The 20357-nt window shown below is 31.9% G+C and overlaps 3 protein-coding genes across 6 annotated transcripts; 2 read left to right on the top strand and 1 right to left on the bottom strand.

Annotated features, from left to right (window-relative positions):
• The first annotated feature begins 452 nt into the window (after window positions 1-452).
• Window positions 453-5364, top strand: LOC126775950 (dol-P-Man:Man(7)GlcNAc(2)-PP-Dol alpha-1,6-mannosyltransferase). The gene is made up of 8 exons (XM_050498167.1): window positions 453-674; window positions 750-882; window positions 989-1162; window positions 1939-2092; window positions 2509-2653; window positions 2774-3000; window positions 3297-3437; window positions 3520-5364. The coding sequence occupies exons 1-8, from the start codon at window positions 549-551 to the stop codon at window positions 4658-4660; spliced, it is 2241 nt and encodes a 746-aa protein (XP_050354124.1). The 5' UTR covers window positions 453-548; the 3' UTR covers window positions 4661-5364.
• A 172-nt stretch (window positions 5365-5536) lies between these two features.
• Window positions 5537-16525, bottom strand: LOC126775954 (ecdysteroid-phosphate phosphatase). Of its 4 annotated transcripts, none has more exons than XM_050498175.1 (15): window positions 16493-16525; window positions 16173-16304; window positions 15765-16002; window positions 14916-15111; window positions 14606-14674; window positions 14031-14206; window positions 11322-11460; window positions 9492-9587; window positions 8830-9006; window positions 8578-8642; window positions 7885-8057; window positions 7311-7477; window positions 7104-7242; window positions 6928-7037; window positions 5537-6799 (listed from the first exon to the last, which is right to left on the bottom strand). In XM_050498175.1, the coding sequence occupies exons 2-15, from the start codon at window positions 16277-16279 to the stop codon at window positions 6543-6545; spliced, it is 2109 nt and encodes a 702-aa protein (XP_050354132.1). In that variant the 5' UTR covers window positions 16280-16304; window positions 16493-16525; the 3' UTR covers window positions 5537-6542. The 4 variants fall into 4 exon arrangements, with proteins under 4 accessions (XP_050354132.1, XP_050354133.1, XP_050354134.1 ...); XM_050498176.1 differs by lacking the exon at window positions 16493-16525 and adding an exon at window positions 16437-16455; XM_050498177.1 differs by lacking the exons at window positions 14606-14674; window positions 16493-16525 and having other exon boundaries at window positions 16173-16395.
• Window positions 16526-16867: 342 nt separating this feature from the next.
• On the top strand, window positions 16868-17680 carry LOC126776041 (H/ACA ribonucleoprotein complex subunit 3). The gene is made up of 3 exons (XM_050498300.1): window positions 16868-17055; window positions 17155-17197; window positions 17302-17680. The coding sequence occupies exons 1-3, from the start codon at window positions 17002-17004 to the stop codon at window positions 17397-17399; spliced, it is 195 nt and encodes a 64-aa protein (XP_050354257.1). The 5' UTR covers window positions 16868-17001; the 3' UTR covers window positions 17400-17680.
• The last annotated feature ends 2677 nt before the right edge of the window (window positions 17681-20357 follow it).

Raw genomic sequence — 20357 nt, 5'->3', positions numbered from 1 at the left:
CATATTTACAAGGTTATACTTGATCAAACACAGTGGTGCCCAAAATACTTCATAAATATAATGTCTTAAATAATTTATATAATTGTACCGAAAAAAAGTAAATACCTTACACAAGATATATATGGGACAAGAACTTCAATTTTATAATATTTTAAATAACCACACTTAAATATTAACAAAAACTGAACGCAAAACCGTTCATAAATAAAAATACTCTATGTATAACAATATTGTCCGTTTGGAATAATAATTAGACAATATCATAAATTAACCACAGCTCTATACTTTATAATGATTGTAGCTTAAAACATATTGTTTGTAGGCGCTGTAGAATATAATAAACAATGATTTTTTTGTAAATAAACTATAATAAAACTACGTTTTTAAGCATGACCTGTTATTGTCATTATAAACTGTCAATATATTATGACCGTTGACATTAGAGAATAGTCAATTGACTTGTATTGTATTAGACAGCTCCGGGAATAGAAAATAATCTAAGATATGACTTAAGTTGTGAATTTGAAAGTTTTCATAAATAAAAAGAAATGGTTGAGCTACTTTATATTGTCACTAGCTTGCATGTGCTACTATGTCCATTCACAAAAGTCGAGGAAAGTTTTAATATTCAAGCATTTCATGATATTTTATATCATCGGCTAAACTTATCAGAGGTATAAAAGAAGTTCTAATTTTGGACTCGTATGTTGCGCACTGTCTGTGTTTTTATAATAATCTATTTTTTCCAGTACGATCATAATGAGTTCCCGGGTGTAGTGCCGCGTACTTTCATTGGACCACTTGTTATATCTTCATTATGTTCACCTGTTGCTTTCTTATTTCATTTACTTAGTATAAATAAATTTTGGATGCAGTATGTAGGTAAGTCAGCAATACAGTTCTATAACTGATTTTATATAGGCTATTTACAATGTATATATTTTTGGTAAGCAAGGCTAATTTTAATTCAATTTTGTTTTAATTACAGTGAGACTGTCTTTAGCATTGACAGTAATAGCAGCATGGAACCGACTTCGAAATGCTTTAAAAAAGCAGTTTGGGAACACCCTTGCCTGGTGGTTTACTTTAGTTAGTGTGACACAATACCATTTTATGTTTTATATGAGCCGTCCATTACCTAATATTATGACATTACCACTTGGTAAGTTAATATATTAACTAAAGGAAAAAATCTTATCATTTGAAAGAATACAATATGCAATGTATAAGTTCGAAAAAAGTTATAATTAGTACACAGTTTTGTTATGGATAGCAGAATATTAGCAATGGGAAATTGTAGTTAAATAAAGCTTATTTCAATCACAGGAGTTGTAAAGATAAATAAACAAATTTGACATTGAATTGACAAGTTATCATTAGTGAAGGTTTTGAACAATCAATGCTCTTGTTATGAATTTGTATAAAAAATATATATTCATCAAGAAAAGTGTGTAGTGCATAATAAAGCAGAACTATTAGTAAATGGAATGGAATATGTAACTCTAAGGTTTGTTTATCTCTACTTCTTCTTTGATTGAAATTGTCTATAGATACATTTTTATAAAAAAAAAAATTGCTTCATGGTTTTATTAATAGGATTTTTTTTCATCGGGCACATTAACATGCTTTCTTTGCTATGAATTTTTGAAGTATTTATATTGTTCTTTTTGTTTCTTTATAATTTATGAGACAGAAATTAAAGTTTCAATGTGTTTTAAACTAAAGCCAACTATAGGCCCCTTCCCATATTCATTCATTAATAATAAAATGACAATATAAAGGTCAAATATATATATATATATATATATATATATATATATATATATATATATATATATATATATATATATATATATATATTTGACCTTTATATGATATATATATATTTTGTTATATAGGAAGTTTTGTGATGTTCATTTTGTGTTAATTATTTTCTAGTACTTTTAGCACTTGAAGGATGGTTACTTGGAAAACATAAGCAGTTCATAATATCAGCAGGTGCTGCAATTATTATATTCCGCTCTGAACTTGCAATGTTGTTTGGTTTATATCTTATTGTAGACCTTTACTTTAAGAAGATTGATGTTACTGCGTAAGTTATTATAACTTTCAATTCCTTGATGGTAAATAAGAGTATAAGAAAATATTATTTTTAATAGGTTAACAAAAACAAAAGTAATCATTTATAATTACTTCCAAAAATTACCCCTATTATGTTATGTTTTTTTAAAACATATGTTTTGACCAGACATACTGAGCCATTTTCATTTTAAAGTTGGTTGATACTTATATTCCACATCTGATTATACTATTACTACTACTATTGAAGTAATACCCAAACAATATAGGGCTTAGTATATTTTAAACCTAAAAAAAAATATTTTACATTTGATATTTTTGCTTACATTTTGCACATTTCACATTGACTATTAAGATAGCGAGGATTGATATGGAAGGAAAGAGTATTTGTCTGAAGTTAGCTGTGATTAAATTTATAATTTTTTTCAGGCTACTTAAAATAGTAATCCCAGCTGGAATTACTTTAATTACACTGACAGTAGTGGTTGATACAATATTTTGGAGAAGACTTGTATGGCCAGAGGCTGAGGTTTTTTGGTTTAATACAATTTTAAATAAGAGCTCTGATTGGGGTGTATCCTTTTTAAGTTATTAGAATTTTTATCGTAACAGAATAATTTTTTTTTTTTTTTTTTAATATCAGAATAATAATGAAATTTGTTTTACAATTTTTTACTTATATTTATAAAAACAGACTGCACCATTCCTGTGGTACTTTTATTCAGCGCTACCTCGTGGACTTGGCCCCAGTATAGTCTTGGTGCCCATAGGATTATATCTTGAGAGGCGTCTCGTACCGATCGTACTTCCAGCCTTAATTTATATCTTGCTATTCTCTTTTCTACCGCATAAAGAGCTCAGATTCATAATATACGTGTTCCCTTTGCTCAACATATCTTCGGCTGCAGTATGTTCATACATGTAAGTTTTTATTTCATAAATTTAGCGGAGTCAGACTAATATTATAAATTCAGAACTACTGTCTGTCTGCTTGTTACCTCAACAAGACTAAACCACTGAACCGATCGTAATGAAATTTGACAGAAAAAGCCATGATCTGACAAGGGCATGCAAATTACATTAAAATGCGGTGCCTATGATAAAATTTAGATTTTTTAAAGTTTTTTTATTAAATCCTATAATTCAATTAAAATCGGTCTCAATAAACATTTGGGAATTTATTGCCTAATACACTTATCTTAAAACATTGATTGCAGATTTATACGACGGACTAAATCTCCAATTTATGAACTATTTTTCTGGGGGACAGTTGTAATTATAGCTTGTAACGTCATATTTTCCGTAGCACTAGCTATGGTTGCAATGACAAATTACCCAGGAGGTGTTGCGATAACGAGGTTTGAAAAAATATTGAGTAGTCAATGTCAACTCTGTTTTTAAATTACGTATTAATTTCTAAAATGCCTTTCCACTTTACAGATTCCACAAGCTATTAAAAAATGAACCTTACGTTCATGTACATATTAGTAATTTAGCAGCGCAAACTGGAGTAACTAGATTCACGCAATTACATGACCACTGGACTTACAGTAAAAATGAATCACTAAATGTTAATCAGTTACAAGAATTTACTCATCTTATTTTTGAAGCTAAGAGTAAATATTCATCAAATCTTAAGGCATTTTCTCAAACACATGTTATACTAGATAGTGTAGAATCCTTTTCACAAATAACAGTGACATACAAACTCTTTCCTCCAATCAAAATAAAGACCAAACCAGCTATATTTATTTTAGAAAGAAAGAATTTCAGAGATGATGCTTATAGATTGGACAAGCAAAAAGCATACACAGAGGATATCAAGTTAGATCAGGTGAGTGTTGAAGAAAAAGAAACAGACAATACTAATTATAGTGAGGAAGTACTTGAAGAATCTTATAATCAAATTTTAGAAGTTGAAAGTAGCACTACAGATGGGATAGGGGAAAATGTTATTCAAATTGTTGATACAACTCCAGACGAAAAAGTCATTATAGTAAATGATGATGATAACGAAGATAATGTAACAAAAGAAGAAATTGAAAAAGCAACGGCGAAAATTACGAAGATGAAAAAAGCGTTAGAAGAAGCGAAAATGTATAATAGACAAGAAAGAAAGAAAAAAGCAATATCAAAAATAAAATCAGAGACCCGAAAGGAAGTAGTGGCTAGTGCTAAGGAAAAGCTAAAAGAACTTATGAAACGTCATAAACATATCGCTGATGAACTTTCTGTTGCTAACATATCAAATAAACTTAATGAGGAGAAAGAAGAAGATGGGAGGGGAGACATACCTGATGTTGAAATTAATCAAGATTCTCCTACAACCATGGGTGTCCAAATAGAAATCGAATCCTCGGAAGGCGTTTTTGAAGTACATGAAGCTACTAATAACACAAATGTAAATATTGATTCTATAGTCGAAGAGGTAATAGTTCGTTTAATAGACAGAAAAATTTATGACGATAAGACAAAACCCGAGGATATTAAACTTGAAGATAGAATAATGATTCAAAAAATTGTAGAAGAAATTTTAACTGAAAAAATGAATTATACGACATCAGAAAATAAAACGAATTAATGTAAGGGATTTCGAACTATTTAATTATGTGTATTTTTACTAATCAGTGATCTCGATTTGAATAGTTCAACATTTATAAATGTGTATATAAATTATGATCTTGAAAGTGCCAATTTTGCTAAGCTATTATTGATAAAAACTATTGTTCCGAATTATAGTAAAATAAATTATTATGTGTTAATACTTTTTGTCATATTTACTTGCAGTAAATGCGTTCCTATACGTATCTTGTCTACTACGCAGACTTTTGAGTCACTTAGGGTGACTTTGTGCAAGTCACTCTGTATCCACCACCCACTCATCGATAATTGTATCACTGTGATCCGGTTTGAATGATGAACGAGCCAATGTAACAGGCACAAGAGCGACATTTTAGTTCTGACCACAAGCGCCACGTAGTTGTTGAATGGAAAAATTAATATTTCCTACAATGCCAATGTTTTCAATGAAGCATATTGATTATTTTTCATCAGGTGATTCATAAGTGCTTCTTGTCGCACAGCCCGAATAACTATTTTTTAAGTCAAAATTACAAGCAACGCGTATAATATAATTAGCACTACTTTGAAAAGTCTATTCATAAGTCTACAATGGAACTATAAATATAAGTGGTAACCTAGTTATGGTAATCGATTTCACTACAACCCATAATCCTGACAAGCTAATTTCGGGCCTCACGTATTTGCTGCGTTAAATAAATCAAGAAAAAAACGGTCCACTCATATATTGTTTTTCCATTTGAACGTAAATCTAGAATTTTTAAATTTTATACATTTATTAAAAATATGTATAGCTATAATTTTTATATTGCCTTAGATAATTATAGTGCCTTAGACTAATTTTAACTGTGCTTTACTGTAAGGAAATAAAAATAAATTCCAGTACAAAAAATAATTTTATTAAGATAAATATACATCACTTATTACTGTACTCACAATCATTTATATTAAAAATTATATATAAAAGAAGCAATATTGCCAATTCTGTTGAACACTACTTCTAATGAAACTGACAAATCGACAGGACTTAATATATTGCCATTTCCTTCTTATGTTCCTATCAAATAGAAAGAGATAACAAGCCTTGCATGTCAAAATTAATATATAGTTTACAACAGAATTAGCACACTTTCGTAATGAGGTAGTTATAAAAAAAAACATCAACTATTTTTAAATTAAATAATAAAATTAAAATAAACATAGATACATACATGCACATTTTATATTATAGCAAATAATTGAATTAATAATTAAACTGTCTCCGATAAATTATAAAACGATCATCGCGAACTAACCACAACATAGGAAATAAACAGACATCAATTTTAATCAACTTGACCCATATTTATTGTTGATTTAAATTTGTTATAGTTGAACAATTATTAAGAAAAGAATGAGTAATTCAACATAAGCTATAAACATCATAAAATATATCATATTAATAGATCTTAAGTCATGACTAATTAACAAAAACTTACTGAACATTTAATAGATTTATAAAACTAAATCATATGACAAATTATAACATTTTAAGCAGTCTTATCTGTTTTTTGACATAATTTTAAGATTTTAATCATTATTAAACACTTCAGATATTCAGTTTTTATTCATAATTCTTTTAAATATGTATTTTAAAACGCTGAAAACTATTTAATTATCTCGTAATTTTTTGTACGTATTTCTTATTTTGTTTAAGTAATAATTCAGCTCATCACTATCTTCATATGGCTTGTCCTTAATAAAGAAAACTACGACTATAATATATTTTTCACTTTTTCATTAAATTTAGTTTTACTATTAATAAATGGCAAATTAATAAACATTTTAATTGATATAATTCCGAGAGGACTCGCATGTCTCGAAATTGGTTATCGGTTGTTTTATTAAATTTCATTTTCTACATCCACAAGCAGCTTCCAGTCAAACCGTCCCGAGCTGGAGTTGATGGAGGGCGGGCAGGGTGGTGACGTCACCTGCAGGGGGCGATCGCGCATGGCGCCCAGCGCGCAGTACGGCACGCGCATCAGGAAGTTGCACAGCTGGTAGGGAGGAAACTCCTTCTTATCAACCTTGAGGCGTTTTAACGCTTTCACCATTATATCCAACGTTGTCGCATGACCGACGAACATAATATTGTCACCTGATGAACAAAAATATTATATATATTGTAAAACAAGTACAATGGTTAAATATATTGTATTTTATTCTGCTCATTAATGTATAGAATAGAAATAGGATTGTTAAGCTTTATGTTACATTAACGAGTACCTTCTAGTTCTTTGTCCTTAGCAACAGATTGAATTACATATGCATTCCGTTCGTAAAACTCTTGCATCGTTTCCGTGCTATTTGTATCCAATTCGACGTACGGTTTGTAGCTGGAAAAAAAATTACAGAAATAATTTTATGAATTATAATTTTATAGTCGAGTATATATTACTCACTCGAGGTCAACATTAAAACCGGCTCTATGCAGCTCCAACGGCGTCATAAAGGGCCCCAATCCCTTCGTCATATGCCACAACTTAAACTCGAACAATCCGGGCTCAACTCTTATCTTCACAGAAGGATCGGCTTGCAGACCTGCCATCACACAGTTCCTCGGTTATACTGATCAGGTAGCGGCGGGCGTCGCAGCGGGCGGGGCGTACCCTGCAGCACGTGGTGCGCGGTCTGCACGCAGCGCAGCGCGGCGGACGCGAACACGCGCTGCAGGCGCACGCCGGCCGCGCGCAGCCCCTCGCCCACCAGCCGCGCCTGCAGCTCGCCCACGCGCGTCAGCGGCGTGTCCCGCTGGTACGACTGCGCGCCGCCCGCCCTGCACCGCACCGAGAATTGTTCCATCTGTCACATTCATCTAATAAATTATCGAAGTAGCTGAGCACAAGCGCACCCGTCTAGATACGACACCTTTGTTATAGTTTCGCCGACACGATATTGCCGTGTACCGTTTCGAACTATGAATACTTCCAGCCTTAGGTACAAAACGTCATAAGTCCCTATGTCGGTGGCGTATCAAAGACTACTCTATACTTTATATTACCTAAAGCAGATGTCTATCACAAGAGTACTACTTGTGTTTTCTAAATACAAATATAAAAAACTGTTGACAAAAATATCAAAATTATATAATTAATATACTACCTGTTTAATAATGTTAACAACATAATCTCCCATAGGCCCATAAGTTAGACCATAAAGCAAGGCAGTGCGCAGTGCACTCACCTATCCGGCAACGTTACGGGCATATTGAGATCCTTGCGGGTGTAAGTGCCGTTTTCGTCGAAGCAGTACGGCACCCACGAGCCGTACGTGAGGTCGATGCGCTCCCCGTGTCGAAGAGCGAACAGCCAGCGACGCTCCGTGTCCGCGCTCTCATGCGTCTGCTTTACTTCGTTCTAAAAATTTGTAAATATTTTTGCTGTAGAATTTTATTTTCTTATCAAATTATTTTTCATATAAACATGCAAAATTAAGCTTTTTTATAATACACAAGTCAATTCATAAGCTAAAATTATTTAAATGAATTATTTAAATGAATAAAATATTATTTCATTATATAGCCGAGATGGCTATTGGTTAGAACGCGTGAATCTTAACCGATGATCGTGGGCTCAAACCCGGGCAAGCACCACTGAATATTCATGTGCTTAATTTGTGTTTTATAATTCATCTCGTGCTTGACGGTGAAGGAAACCTGCATGTGTCTAATTTCATTGAAATTATGTCACATCTGTATTCTACCAACCCGTATTGGAGCAGCGTGGTAGAATAAGCTCCAAACCTTCTCAAAAATGGAGAGGAGGCCTTAGTCCAGCAGTGGGACATTAACAGGCTGTTACTGTATATTATTTTAATAATAGATTGATACAAAATCGTTTAAAAAGTAAAACAAATGTAATAAAATCTAACAATTACCTTGCTGACATATGTGTCGCAATTTTCTTCATTGGATGCATTGTTTGCATCTTTATCGGAAGAACCTAAAAAAAACACAATTTATTGATTGCATTTAAACTCAATTAAATGTGAATACATTTTGATAACAAAGAAATTATCGCTCAATGGAAATAATTTATACAATTACACGTTAAACTGTATCTAAAGTTAATTATCAATTATATTTGATATTTCATTGGTGACTTCAAATGCTAACCTGATCCGCCTCACCTTGTGTCATTTGTAAGATATTCTCCGTTTCATTAAGAGTTGCTGCTTTCCAATAAGTCTCCCAAGTCTTATAAACCTCTTCAGACTTATCCAAGGCGAGCTTTTCGGCGTCCTCGTGCGGGTAACTCGTCGCCATCTCCACGTCAGTATTAGAGTCCGACTCAGATTTATCACCGCCTATTACATTACAACAATTATTAACAATATTTAAATTTTAAACATTTTAGGTAATGTTTAAAGCTAAATGAACAATATAACAAGATGAGACTAAAATTGTTTCTAATAGTGATTAAAACTTTATATATAATTCGTCTTTAATGTAAATACGTCTCCTATGTTTGTGTATCGATTCGAAATAAACACTAAGTCTAATGCGGTTGTATAAACAATCAGGACTGGTAAACAATTCGACAAACGAATTCATTTCATTTCGATTACTTACATAGTTAAATTAAACATATTTATGTATACATAAGCTTGATATTAAAGGAAAAGTGGCACTAAAGCGTCCTCTTCTTTTGAAGGGTTGGAGCTTATTCGACCACGAGACTCCATGTGTATTCACCACAGCTTGTGACAACACATGGACAGCTTTTCATGCGACACATGCAGGCTTCCTGCCCGCACATATATATATATGTCATAGAAGTGTTTAAGCTCACCGCTGCCGGTCGCCAAGGAAATAGCGCGATGCAGCGTCCACGCGTCCGAGTCGGGCGTGCGGCGCGCGCACACGGCGGGCAGGTGTCCGCTCACGCCTGCGCGGAGCAAACAAACGCGCATAATAATAAATCTTTGTTTTTTTTTTTTAATTTTTTTATACATAGGAAGGCGGACAAGCATATGGGCCACCTGATGGTAAGTGGTCACCAACGCCCATAGACATTGGCATTGTAAGAAATGTTAACCATCGCTTACATCACCAATGCGCCACCAACCTTGGGAACTAAGATTTTATGTCCCTTGTGCCTGTAATTACACTAGCTCACTCACCCTTCAAACCGGAACACAACAATACCAAGTACTGCTGTTTTGCGGTAGAATATCTGATGAGTAAGTGGTTCCTATCCAGACGAGCTTGCACAAAGCTCTACCACCAGTAAATGTAAGTATTACATTATTAGGAATCCTGACCTCTAAATTAAAAAGAACCCCTATCATGGTGGTCGGTGCCTTCGCAAACATTGATTAATTCCACAAACTAATAAGGTGCTTGTTTTATATTTCTATATTTTTATACTTCTGTTCATATTATTTAGTTTTTTTTTTTCGATATTAAATCAATGGCAAACAAAACAAAAAACGAATAACCGCTAACTTTTGAATTGATGTGCAAAGATATATTGTATTGCGTTATCGACTTATATTCTCAAAATAATAAAATTGAATTAGTTCATTATATTTTTTCAATCGTTTTACTACCTGGAAGTGAGATATGATGCCTAAAAACCCGCGGTTGACGACTACCCTGCACACATCATTATACAGTTGATAGCAACGACCTTCTTGTATAATTATATTATACAAAAAGTTTTGTAATAATTATGACAAGGCTTAATTTATAATTAAATTAATCAAAATGTATCTGTCGAACTAAAATAAGGGATTACTTTTAGTAGCATAGAATTTATTTATTATTATACCTAATATTTATTAATAAGGTAACCTTTGTCAGCAATATGGCATACTTTTGGAAAAACATCTACACACATAAATACCATAGGTAACTCTATATTAGATAGACCTTAAATTTAAGTTTAAAGAATTTATTTCTCATAAAGATGCCAGGGCAGGAAATAGTTACGCAGTTTCCTCGTTTTTTTTTCCTTTCTCGCTTAAGATATGTTTTACTGGGTAAGATTATAACCTTCTTAGTTGGGTTTTATCACATATCATAAATATACATAAACATTAATTTACCACAGTTACCTATAAATAATTAAAAAATTCTTTTAATATAATCGACCTGACTATCGAGAGATTAAATCAACATTGCTGTATGTAACTTCTTTTTTAAATTTACAAATGAATACAGCAAACGTGTATTATGTATAAAGTAAAACTGTTTAAAATAAAGTAAACCATATTGTAAATAAATTAATGTATTACATCACACACACTATCAGCTCCACTGTTATCGCGAATGAGTAAAGCCGCTAATATAATTCCGATAACGAACTATACATCATACAACAACAATTAATTATGAATATATGAATGTATGCAAAAACCAACCTTTGACACCAGAAATCGTAACTCGTAAACATCTCACTGCAGTTCTCATCGCTGACACGAAACTTCAAAAGTTCGAAGCGAGACGCGACAAACGACAACGTCAATTCGACGCCACACATGCGACGAATCCACAAATACACACAGAAATGTTTTGCGAGGAAACTCGATAATTTTAATAGCGTTATTGTGCGTTTCGATACGATAAGTTAGAATTCGTTACATATAAACAAGAACTAATTTTACATTATTATATTTACCTGTGAGCCAAGATGTACCATACACCCAGCCGTCGAGCGATGTATCAAACTGCTTCTCTTCGATGTAAATGTAATCGCCGAGCACCAACTCCAATTCGTCACTGGCCTCTGGCACGTAGCTTTGGGTAACTTTATATACCTGGCAAACGAACAAGTTTACATCATCAACGATATATATGAGCATTGTTAGTTATCACAATGTAATTCTACATATCATTAAAACACGAACGACACCTATATCTTAAAGTTCCACACAAGTATCATCACATATGTATAAATTATTAGACTATGTAGGAAAGGATTGTTTGAGAGATGTTCCCGCCCGGTGACGCTGTCGAGGCCATTTGAGCCAACAGCAACAAGTCAGTTCAGAAAAAAAAAGTTAATTACCTCAGCTCATCGAGAATTTTTTTTTTAAATAATTTCGTTCTACCTACACAAAAAAAAACAGGTTTCAAACATGATAGTAGAAAGATTTATTGTCAGAACGCAATTTCATTATGACTGAGTTATTTTTTTAATATAATTGATAAAATGAATCGAACCCATCCCTATCAACGTTTGGTTATGTAATCATTATAATGTATATAGGCGACGTCGGACATGATTCGACAAAACATAAATGTCTTTAATAAATTGACGTAAAATTCGTCCGTCAGTTTACGTTTTAATGTCTACAAATTTATAACGGGCGCATAAAAGTAGCGTTGTCACGAAAATAAGATAAGAAATCGACATTAAATAAAAGTGCGTGAAATATTATAAATATGAACGATATTCATATTGTTTCTAGATAATTGCTATTACTAGCGGCGAAAAAATATAGCTGAGGATAGTGCAGAATAACATTCCTGCTCATTATTAAACAACATTATACATATACACTGTAAACATTTGTTTAAAATGCGCAAATTGAACTAAATACATTTTAACTAGGTTTTTTTTTTCAAGCGTGGCGGAGTGGCTAATATACTGCTTAATGGTAAATCGACACCACCACTCATATACATTGGCTTCATTGGTTTGGCAATAAATATTAACCATTCGTTTCAACGTCAAAACGCCACCGAACTTGGGAACTAAGATGTTATGACCCTTGTGCCTGTAGTTTCACTGACTCATTCAAGTTTCAAGCCGAAACATAACAATAATAAGTATTGCTGTATGCTTAAGAGACCACCTCCCATGGTGGTGGACCTACCCAGGGCTTTCAAAACCAAGGGAATGTGAGTTTATTCCATCATGTGATGAAACAGCTTCGTTTTTTTGGGATAGTGAAATTCAGCTTGCAAACCGGAATATCGTCACTAAATCAGAAAGAAATTCTTTGCACCTTTCAAGATTGTATTACGTCTAAAGGTTACCCCTTAGTAATAACCAAGGAAGTCACTAATAATTACCAAATAATAACCGTTGCTACCAAATAACGACAGAGGAAATTTGCCTCGACAAGGATCGATTTAGGTTCAGAATATGAAAAAAATCCGACATACTAATATTCTATATGTGTGAGTTTTTTTTATTACACGTTAACTGCTCAACCTATCATCATGAAATTTTACATACACATTGTCAGGAGTACAGAAATAGACATATTTTCACACGCGGACGAACCCGCGGGCGGGAGTTACATTCATTACTTAAAAAGATGATTCAAAATAACTCTATATTAGATAGACCTTAAATTTAAGTTTAAAGAATTTATTTCTCATAAAGAATTACAGAAATTCACTTACATGAGAAAGTTACGAACTAATAAAAAATCTAAGCATACAGTGTTACAAAAATTCATAGATAGACCTTCATAAATATATTTAGTTTTTATACTAAAGTCGAGATGACCGAATGGCAAGAACGCGTGAATCTTAACCGAAGGTTGTGGGTCAAGCTCGGGCAAGCACTATTGTATTTTCATATACTTAATTTGCATTCATAATTAATTTCATGTTCGACGGTGAAGGAAAAGATCGTGAAAAAAGCTACATATGTCGTATGTCATGTGTAACCACCAAAACGCATTGGAGCAGCGCAGAAGAACGTTTACAAGCTTTACGTTAGTTTTTATTGGTACATAAGGAGTAAGGAATAACAGACGCATTTCTGTCCATATCATGTCCATGTTTGTGACTGCGACGTATTTATTTATGTTACGACCGTAATTTACTTATGTTATATTATTTTAATATATATTTATATTCCATACATCCTTAGGTAAAAGTTATGTTTTTAAAACCTTAACTTGGTAACATGTGGTCACGGATTTTTCCCAAAATTTTAGTATCGTTTTTAATGTACTGTCCGATCTAGCACTTGACATTATTAAGATCATAGGATATAATATCTTGGAATAGACTATTCTATATACTTTTTTTTTACATCAATACCCAGGATGGTATATGACTATTATCACATAGGCGATTTGCGCGCGAGTTTACAGCGAAGGGAAACAGCTGAAATGAAAGCTCACACTGGTATCGTTGATGGCGTCGACAAAATGACGTCCATAGCTCTATTTGCGGCTAACTCACTCCGAATACGCAGCGTCCTTTTTTATTTATTTTTTTACCTGTTGCTGTTTGTCCAAATGGTTTCAACGGCGTCACTATAAATGTGCTCGCAAATCGCTAGTGTAATAAATCCCTAACGATCCTTGTCAAAACACATACAAGAACATCGACTACTAAATTAAAATTAAAGAAAGCAGCAAACCTGGTGGTTAGTAAATCTTGGATCCCTCGAGTAAAGTCGGAGCTCCCAAGCTGGAGTCTGCATTTGACTCAGATCAAGCTTGTCAACAAGGGCCTTAAGAGCATCGTAAGCATTCACATCGAAATGGTAAGCCAATGTTATGTGGAGAGACTTGTCCTGCGCCTCAACATTTGGCACTGAATAAACAAATCAAAAATATGTATAATATTAAATACAGTCATTTTACATACAATCAAACTCAAGATTACATAATAAGATATATAGTATATAGAATAAAAATGATAATAAAGCCTTTTTTATGCTAATGTTAATACGTGAGTCATGCATAAAGCATAATTTAAATTGCATAATAATAGTTTAATTGTACTGTATATTATAATTATGTTTATATATAAATGTGATATAAACACATATAGAAAAACAAGATTACCTTATATACTTCAGATTAAAAAAAATCAAGCATATCCTCATCATATTTAAGCCAGGCTATAAATAAATTACTTTTATTCAAAAACATAAATTGGATGCCATAAAAAAAAATCATTTTGAACTTGTTGTGATAGAACTTATCTTACATTTCTTAGAAAGATCTTCAGGATTTATAAAATTTTTCAATAGCTCATTAGTATCCACCTTAACACCCACTGTATAGAAAATTAGATAGATATTATAAGTTATTTAAGTCGCTAAAAATAAGTGCCACCATTCAACTATACAAATTCAAAAAGTGGTTCTTATTTATAATGTTTACAGAAAATTTTCAACTAGATTGTTTTATTTTGTTACTTTCACCTAATATGTTAAATAATAGAATAATAATTTGAAATCTATATACCCAAAAAAAAATTGATTTTATAATAAAAAAATAAATTAGTAAATACTTACAGATAGCTGATAATTGCTTGGCGTATTGTAATGAAATCTTTTTTAAATAATCTTCATGCTCTTCGGATATGAATAGACCCATAAAGTTGGGTGAAATATAGGGTTCTAATTTTATTGGGCAGACTGGTGGTTTTCCTACGGTCTCTATAACCTGCTTGACTGCTTTCCCTAACTGTAGAGATATATCATCTGCAGCCTGTTAGAAGAACACTGTATTAAGTACTTAAATGAATAACTAATTATAGCTATGATGTTACTTTACTATTTTTTGTTATATATAACAAAATTACTATTCATTTTGCTAGTACTTGGCCATTATAATTAAATAAGATAGTATCAATGATCCAATAAAGTCTAGTTATTTGGATTTTGTACTTGGTTTTACTTATTAAGACTAGATTTGTTTGATGATCCTCAAATCATCAAACAAATATGTGTACCAATTTTTTATTGTTTATTAAATATATATTCATATAATTTTCATTTGGTAAAACAAAAGTAAAATATTTTTTGTTACTGCTACTATGTTCAAATACCATTCTCACCACTTGAGAAAGTGTTGATAGTTATACATTTTTAGACAGATAGATTTGTACACAATAAATCAACAGATATGATAGTTTTTGTTGTGGAACATGAGACGGGCTAGATCCTACGAGGTAGTATTTATATACTGTGATACTGGTACCTCTCATCCTTAATACTTTTTAAACTTAGAATTCTTATTGTAATATGGTTCAATTATACCTTAAAAGATGTTACTAGTATTTATATACTGTGATACAGGTACCTCTCATCCTTAATACTTTTTAAACTTAGAATTCTTATTGTAATATGGTTCAATTATACCTTAAAAGATGGTACGAGTGTAATATGGGGTGGAAAGTTGTGTGCTCCATTCCATCCAGTTTGCTTAGATTTTTCCCAAAAGTCATGAAGCTGGGTGAACAAAGGGCCAGTTGGAATTGCATATAATATGAACTCTCGAGGCTCGTCAGCGTCAATATAGGCGTCATTAACATGAGTGAGAAGCCAGTCAGACGCTAACTGAACACTACGATTTCCGGTTGCGGCCAAAGCTTTCAAGCTACAAATCAGATCATTTATTTCAAACAAAGTCGTTTACATTTATTTCTGTATAAAATCTTTATATTTGCAACTAGTAACAATCCAGTTTTATTTTATAATTTATAATTGTATTATACTAAGTTATAAAATTATGGAAAAAATTAAGTATAAAATTTAAGAAAAACTTACGCTCGTTTTTTCGGAAATCCCATTTGCAATAGTATTTGAAGAGGATTGGCATCTTGTTTAGATATTTTACAAGAAGCAGATTTCTTACGTGGAGGAAGATTTGCCATTTGTATATGTTGATCAACTATATATCTGAACAAAAGCCAAATTTTGTTTATCAATTTAAAATTATAACAGTAAACTAAATAATGACTATTTAGGTATTTAGTTAAACATTTGCATCAGTCTTAAAAACAATGCACGTAATAAAAATAAAACCCATACTTTATAGGAAATACATTAGGTACCGAGTTTATTTTCTTTATATAAAATAAAAATACCTATATAAAATTATACATGTAGTATCAAGTATGTAGTCGTAAATATTTATATTATTCAGTAGTAAACATAGACTATCAATACCATAACATACTTAGTTGTAAGTTTGTAGCTTACATGCACTATTAATATATTTATGTTTTGTAAATATTTCGGTAATCTTAAAAAAAGTGTAATCAATAGTTTGTATTCTAATTAATATATTTTTTTATTGATTTTATTTATCATTAGTAATAAGTTTAATACTGTATGCACTACCCACAAAATATATCTATTTTCTTAAATAATACCGAGGCTATAGTGTATACAACCACAAATATTTATGGTTTCTTAAAAATGGTAGCCCTGGAATGGTTTACAAACTTCAAAACTTGTCAATTTGTCATATTCATAATATTCATTTGTGTTGCGAATGACAATTGAAACAACATTAAATAATTGCGAGTTTTAATTGTTTACTTGCGAAATATTTTCACTCATAATTATTTCTTATTTTTAAATTACTTGCAAAATGTATCTAAGGTATTTTATGAATGAAAATGGTGACCGACAATACACACTAGCGGTGCGTATTTATATATTTTTATAACCTATACAATGTTGTCGCATGCTTTGTGATATCATTTACATGGCATTAATTAATGTTTTTATTCTGAAATTGCAGACTATAGATCCATCTGGAAAGCCTACATTGTCAGCACACCCAGGTAGAAATATTAAAAAACTTAGCAATAGATTAAATTAATTGAACTTAAATAAATATAAGGTATCTTTTTTGGTTATAATAATTCATTTCTTTTTGACATTTTAGCTCGATTCTCCCCGGAAGATAAATATTCTCGACAGAGGATTATAATCAAAAAGAGATTTGGACTTCTACTTACACAACAACCAGAACCTATACATTAATAAATTTGTAACTCACTTTAATTACTCTAGAAATTTTATACTTAAACTTACCTAACTACTACCTTGATGCATTTGACTATCTCAAAATGCATAAGTTCTGCGGGCAACATACAACAAAAAGAAACTCAAGATCAATAGAGCCTAATTGTGTCTACATTATGCAAAATATTTGTGCCGAGTAGAATTATTATGGTTGATATTAATTACACGAAAGGCTGTAATAATGTATGTTGGTCAAAGATGTACCATAAATATACACAATAAAAACTTGTGTTAATTAATTGTGTTGTTTTATTTTTTTAATACTTATTGAATAGAAATTTTATTCAAGATCACCATATTCCCGCTTTTCTCTCCTAAGCTGCTAATTTGTGTAAGTTCCTTCCTAACTGGAGACATTTTTAAATTATTTTAATGCTAGATATATATCCAATAAACTCTTTGAATTGATTCAATTCTTTGAGAGTGCATGTTATAGTAGGGTGATCATATTTTTCGAACGTAATATGGTTAAAAAATTTTTATTAGGTTCTCCAACAAAGAATACCCATGACAAGCTTTAATACATAATGCGAGTTATAAATCTATGTGCTACCTCAGTTACAGGAAACTACAGCATCCATCACATACAACTAAGTAACAGCTAATATACAAAATAGTAAAATTAAAATTAAGAACTTTACAAATTTAAAATGATATGACTTAAAGGACTAAAATTTAGGAATAAAATTTGAAAAGCTAAAAACAAAAGTAATACAATAAAAATACTAAAGATATTAAAAAAATACTGAAAAATACAATGAATAATATGAATGAATGAACATATGAACTTTATTTTAAATATTTCTTAAGATTTTTTTATTTGTACTTAGATTAATTGCAATATCAGTTGCTTTTTGTGAGTTCATTGTATTGTCTTGATATTCGAGGTATACCAGAATTGTGTCCGAGGTTGGTTTTAAATGTGGGTATTTGAAAAAAGTTGTAGACACTAAGTCGGGGTAAACGAGACGGAGTATGAGCAGTTAAAGATGAAATTAAATCGAAGCAGTCAATGCTACTACTAAATAGCTTATGAAGGAAAACAAGATCGTGTATCTTTCTACAACAAGCGAGTGAGAACATTTGGTACTGATTCAATCTATCTTCATAGCCTCCAATTACCCTAGATAAGCTATCGCGGTGTGCTAGATGATAAAGAAATATTTTTTGGATCTTCTTCAACATCCTCACATACACATCATAGTACGGGTTCCACAAAATGCAATTGTATTCCAGGATTGGCCGGACAATGTTGTTAAAAAGTTTAATTTTTGTAGAGCATTTTTTTAAATCTTTGAAATTCCTTAGCCAAGCAATTTGAAACCCTTAGATGAAACGTTCTTTATATGGTTATCAAATTTTAGCCGACGGTCCATTATGACACCTAAGTCACGAACATTGTCAACACAAGTTATGTTTTGTCCGTCAATGTGATAAGTGATAAGTGTTATAGTCTTATTTCGGCTAAATTGTATGTAGTAGCATTTATTAATATTAAGTACCATCTTATTTGCTTTACACCAAAGTGAGAGCCTATCTGAATCTGCTTGTAGTTTTTGAGCGTCAATTAAGTTTGTATATCATTCATTCTTTTTAAATCATCTGCAAATAAGTAAATATTAGAGTGCTTAAAACAGTGTGTGACGTCTTTTTTAAAAACATTTAAAAGAAGTGGACCGAGTTGAGACCCTTGTGGTACACCTGATGTTGCTGTAAACGGTTTTGATTGAAATCCACATACTACTACTTTTGAATATCTGTTACTTAAATAAGAATTAAACCAATTGAGAAGAGAGCCAGAAATGCCAAATAGGGTCAATTTTTTTATGAGCAAGTCGTGGTCAACTTTGTCGAATGCTTTGCTAAAGTCTGTATAGACTGCGTCGACGGGTACTCGTTTGTCAACAAATTCGGTTAAAGCTGAAGTAAATGATATTAGGTTGGTGGTTGTAGATCTTGTTTTGATATAGCCGTGTTGATGATCGGTAATGTGTTGCTTGAGATACCATGTTAGACGTGCGGTTACCAATTTTTCGAGAATTTTACCAAATATCACGAGTATAGAGATAGGCCTGTAGTTGACCACCAAATGCCTATCCCTCAATTTAAACATGGGTACTACAAGAGCTTCTTTCCAAGAATCAGGGAAAATTCCTTCTTGTAGTGAACGTTTAAAAATGAGCTGTGGAGGGAAAACTAGAGCTTTAGCACATCTTTTGATAAAAATAGGAGCTATGCCGTCGCTCCTAGAGCCATTTCTTAAAAAGTTGTTTAAGTTCGCGTGAGTACCACGAAGGATATTTCTTATTACAAATCTTTTTTAATGGAATGTGGTCTCTGAAAATATTCCTAATTAAAGCGTAAAAATTTTCTACCATAGTATTAACTGAAGTGCAACTTTTAAATTGGTTTTCCCAATCTACAGCAGTGAGTGAAGCATCAAGCAGTCATAATTGAAATAGACTGAGTTTATCTTTTCTGTGTTATTAGTATTACGAAGTACTCTTTTAATGAAACCTAGCAGTATTTATGCTTTCTCCGAAACAATATCAATAAAATCATTCGTGGAAAGTTTTTATTGCTTTTGACGGCTAAATCTATAACATTTCATTCATATAATTATGTGTACACTGAGATGTCAATCTCATCTTGTAATCGAATACTATTGATTTTAATTTACGAATCAAAAGGTTATTGGTGGTCTTTATAATGTCCTATTTTTATTATTACTGTTTAGATATGACATACAAACTTTCAAGTAAAGAGCGTAATCATTCCTTAAAAGCCGGCAACACACTTGTAAGCCCTCGGGTGGTGCAGATGTCCATGGGTGGTGGTAATTACTTTTCATCAGGTGAGCCTTCTGATCATTTGATTCGATAAAGAGGTACAGACCCGTAACCGACAAGTCTAAGG

This window comes from Nymphalis io, chromosome 19 (genome assembly GCF_905147045.1).
Source record: "Nymphalis io chromosome 19, ilAglIoxx1.1, whole genome shotgun sequence".
In the NCBI taxonomy this organism is placed as follows: Eukaryota; Metazoa; Arthropoda; class Insecta; order Lepidoptera; family Nymphalidae; genus Nymphalis; species Nymphalis io.
The sequence above is the reverse complement of the archived record's forward strand: the minus strand, read 5'-3'. Positions and strand labels throughout refer to the sequence as shown.

Excerpts from the sequence above, each read along its gene's own strand:
- LOC126776041 (XM_050498300.1), top strand. The coding sequence starts at position 17,002 with ATGTATCTAAGGTATTTTATGAATGAAAATGGTGACCGACAATACACA. Across the intron at positions 17,056-17,154 it reads ACCGACAATACACACTAGCG|ACTATAGATCCATCTGGAAA; the intron begins GTGCGTATTTAT and ends CTGAAATTGCAG. Across the intron at positions 17,198-17,301 it reads TACATTGTCAGCACACCCAG|CTCGATTCTCCCCGGAAGAT; the intron begins GTAGAAATATTA and ends TTGACATTTTAG.
- LOC126775954 (XM_050498175.1), bottom strand. The coding sequence starts at position 16,279 with ATGGCAAATCTTCCTCCACGTAAGAAATCTGCTTCTTGTAAAATATCT. Across the intron at positions 16,003-16,172 it reads GGATTTCCGAAAAAACGAGC|CTTGAAAGCTTTGGCCGCAA; the intron begins GTAAGTTTTTCT and ends TCTGATTTGTAG. Across the intron at positions 14,675-14,915 it reads CAAGCAATTATCAGCTATCT|TGGGTGTTAAGGTGGATACT; the intron begins GTAAGTATTTAC and ends TTTTCTATACAG.
- LOC126775950 (XM_050498167.1), top strand. The coding sequence starts at position 549 with ATGGTTGAGCTACTTTATATTGTCACTAGCTTGCATGTGCTACTATGT. Across the intron at positions 883-988 it reads ATTTTGGATGCAGTATGTAG|TGAGACTGTCTTTAGCATTG; the intron begins GTAAGTCAGCAA and ends TTTTAATTACAG. Across the intron at positions 3,438-3,519 it reads GGAGGTGTTGCGATAACGAG|ATTCCACAAGCTATTAAAAA; the intron begins GTTTGAAAAAAT and ends TCCACTTTACAG.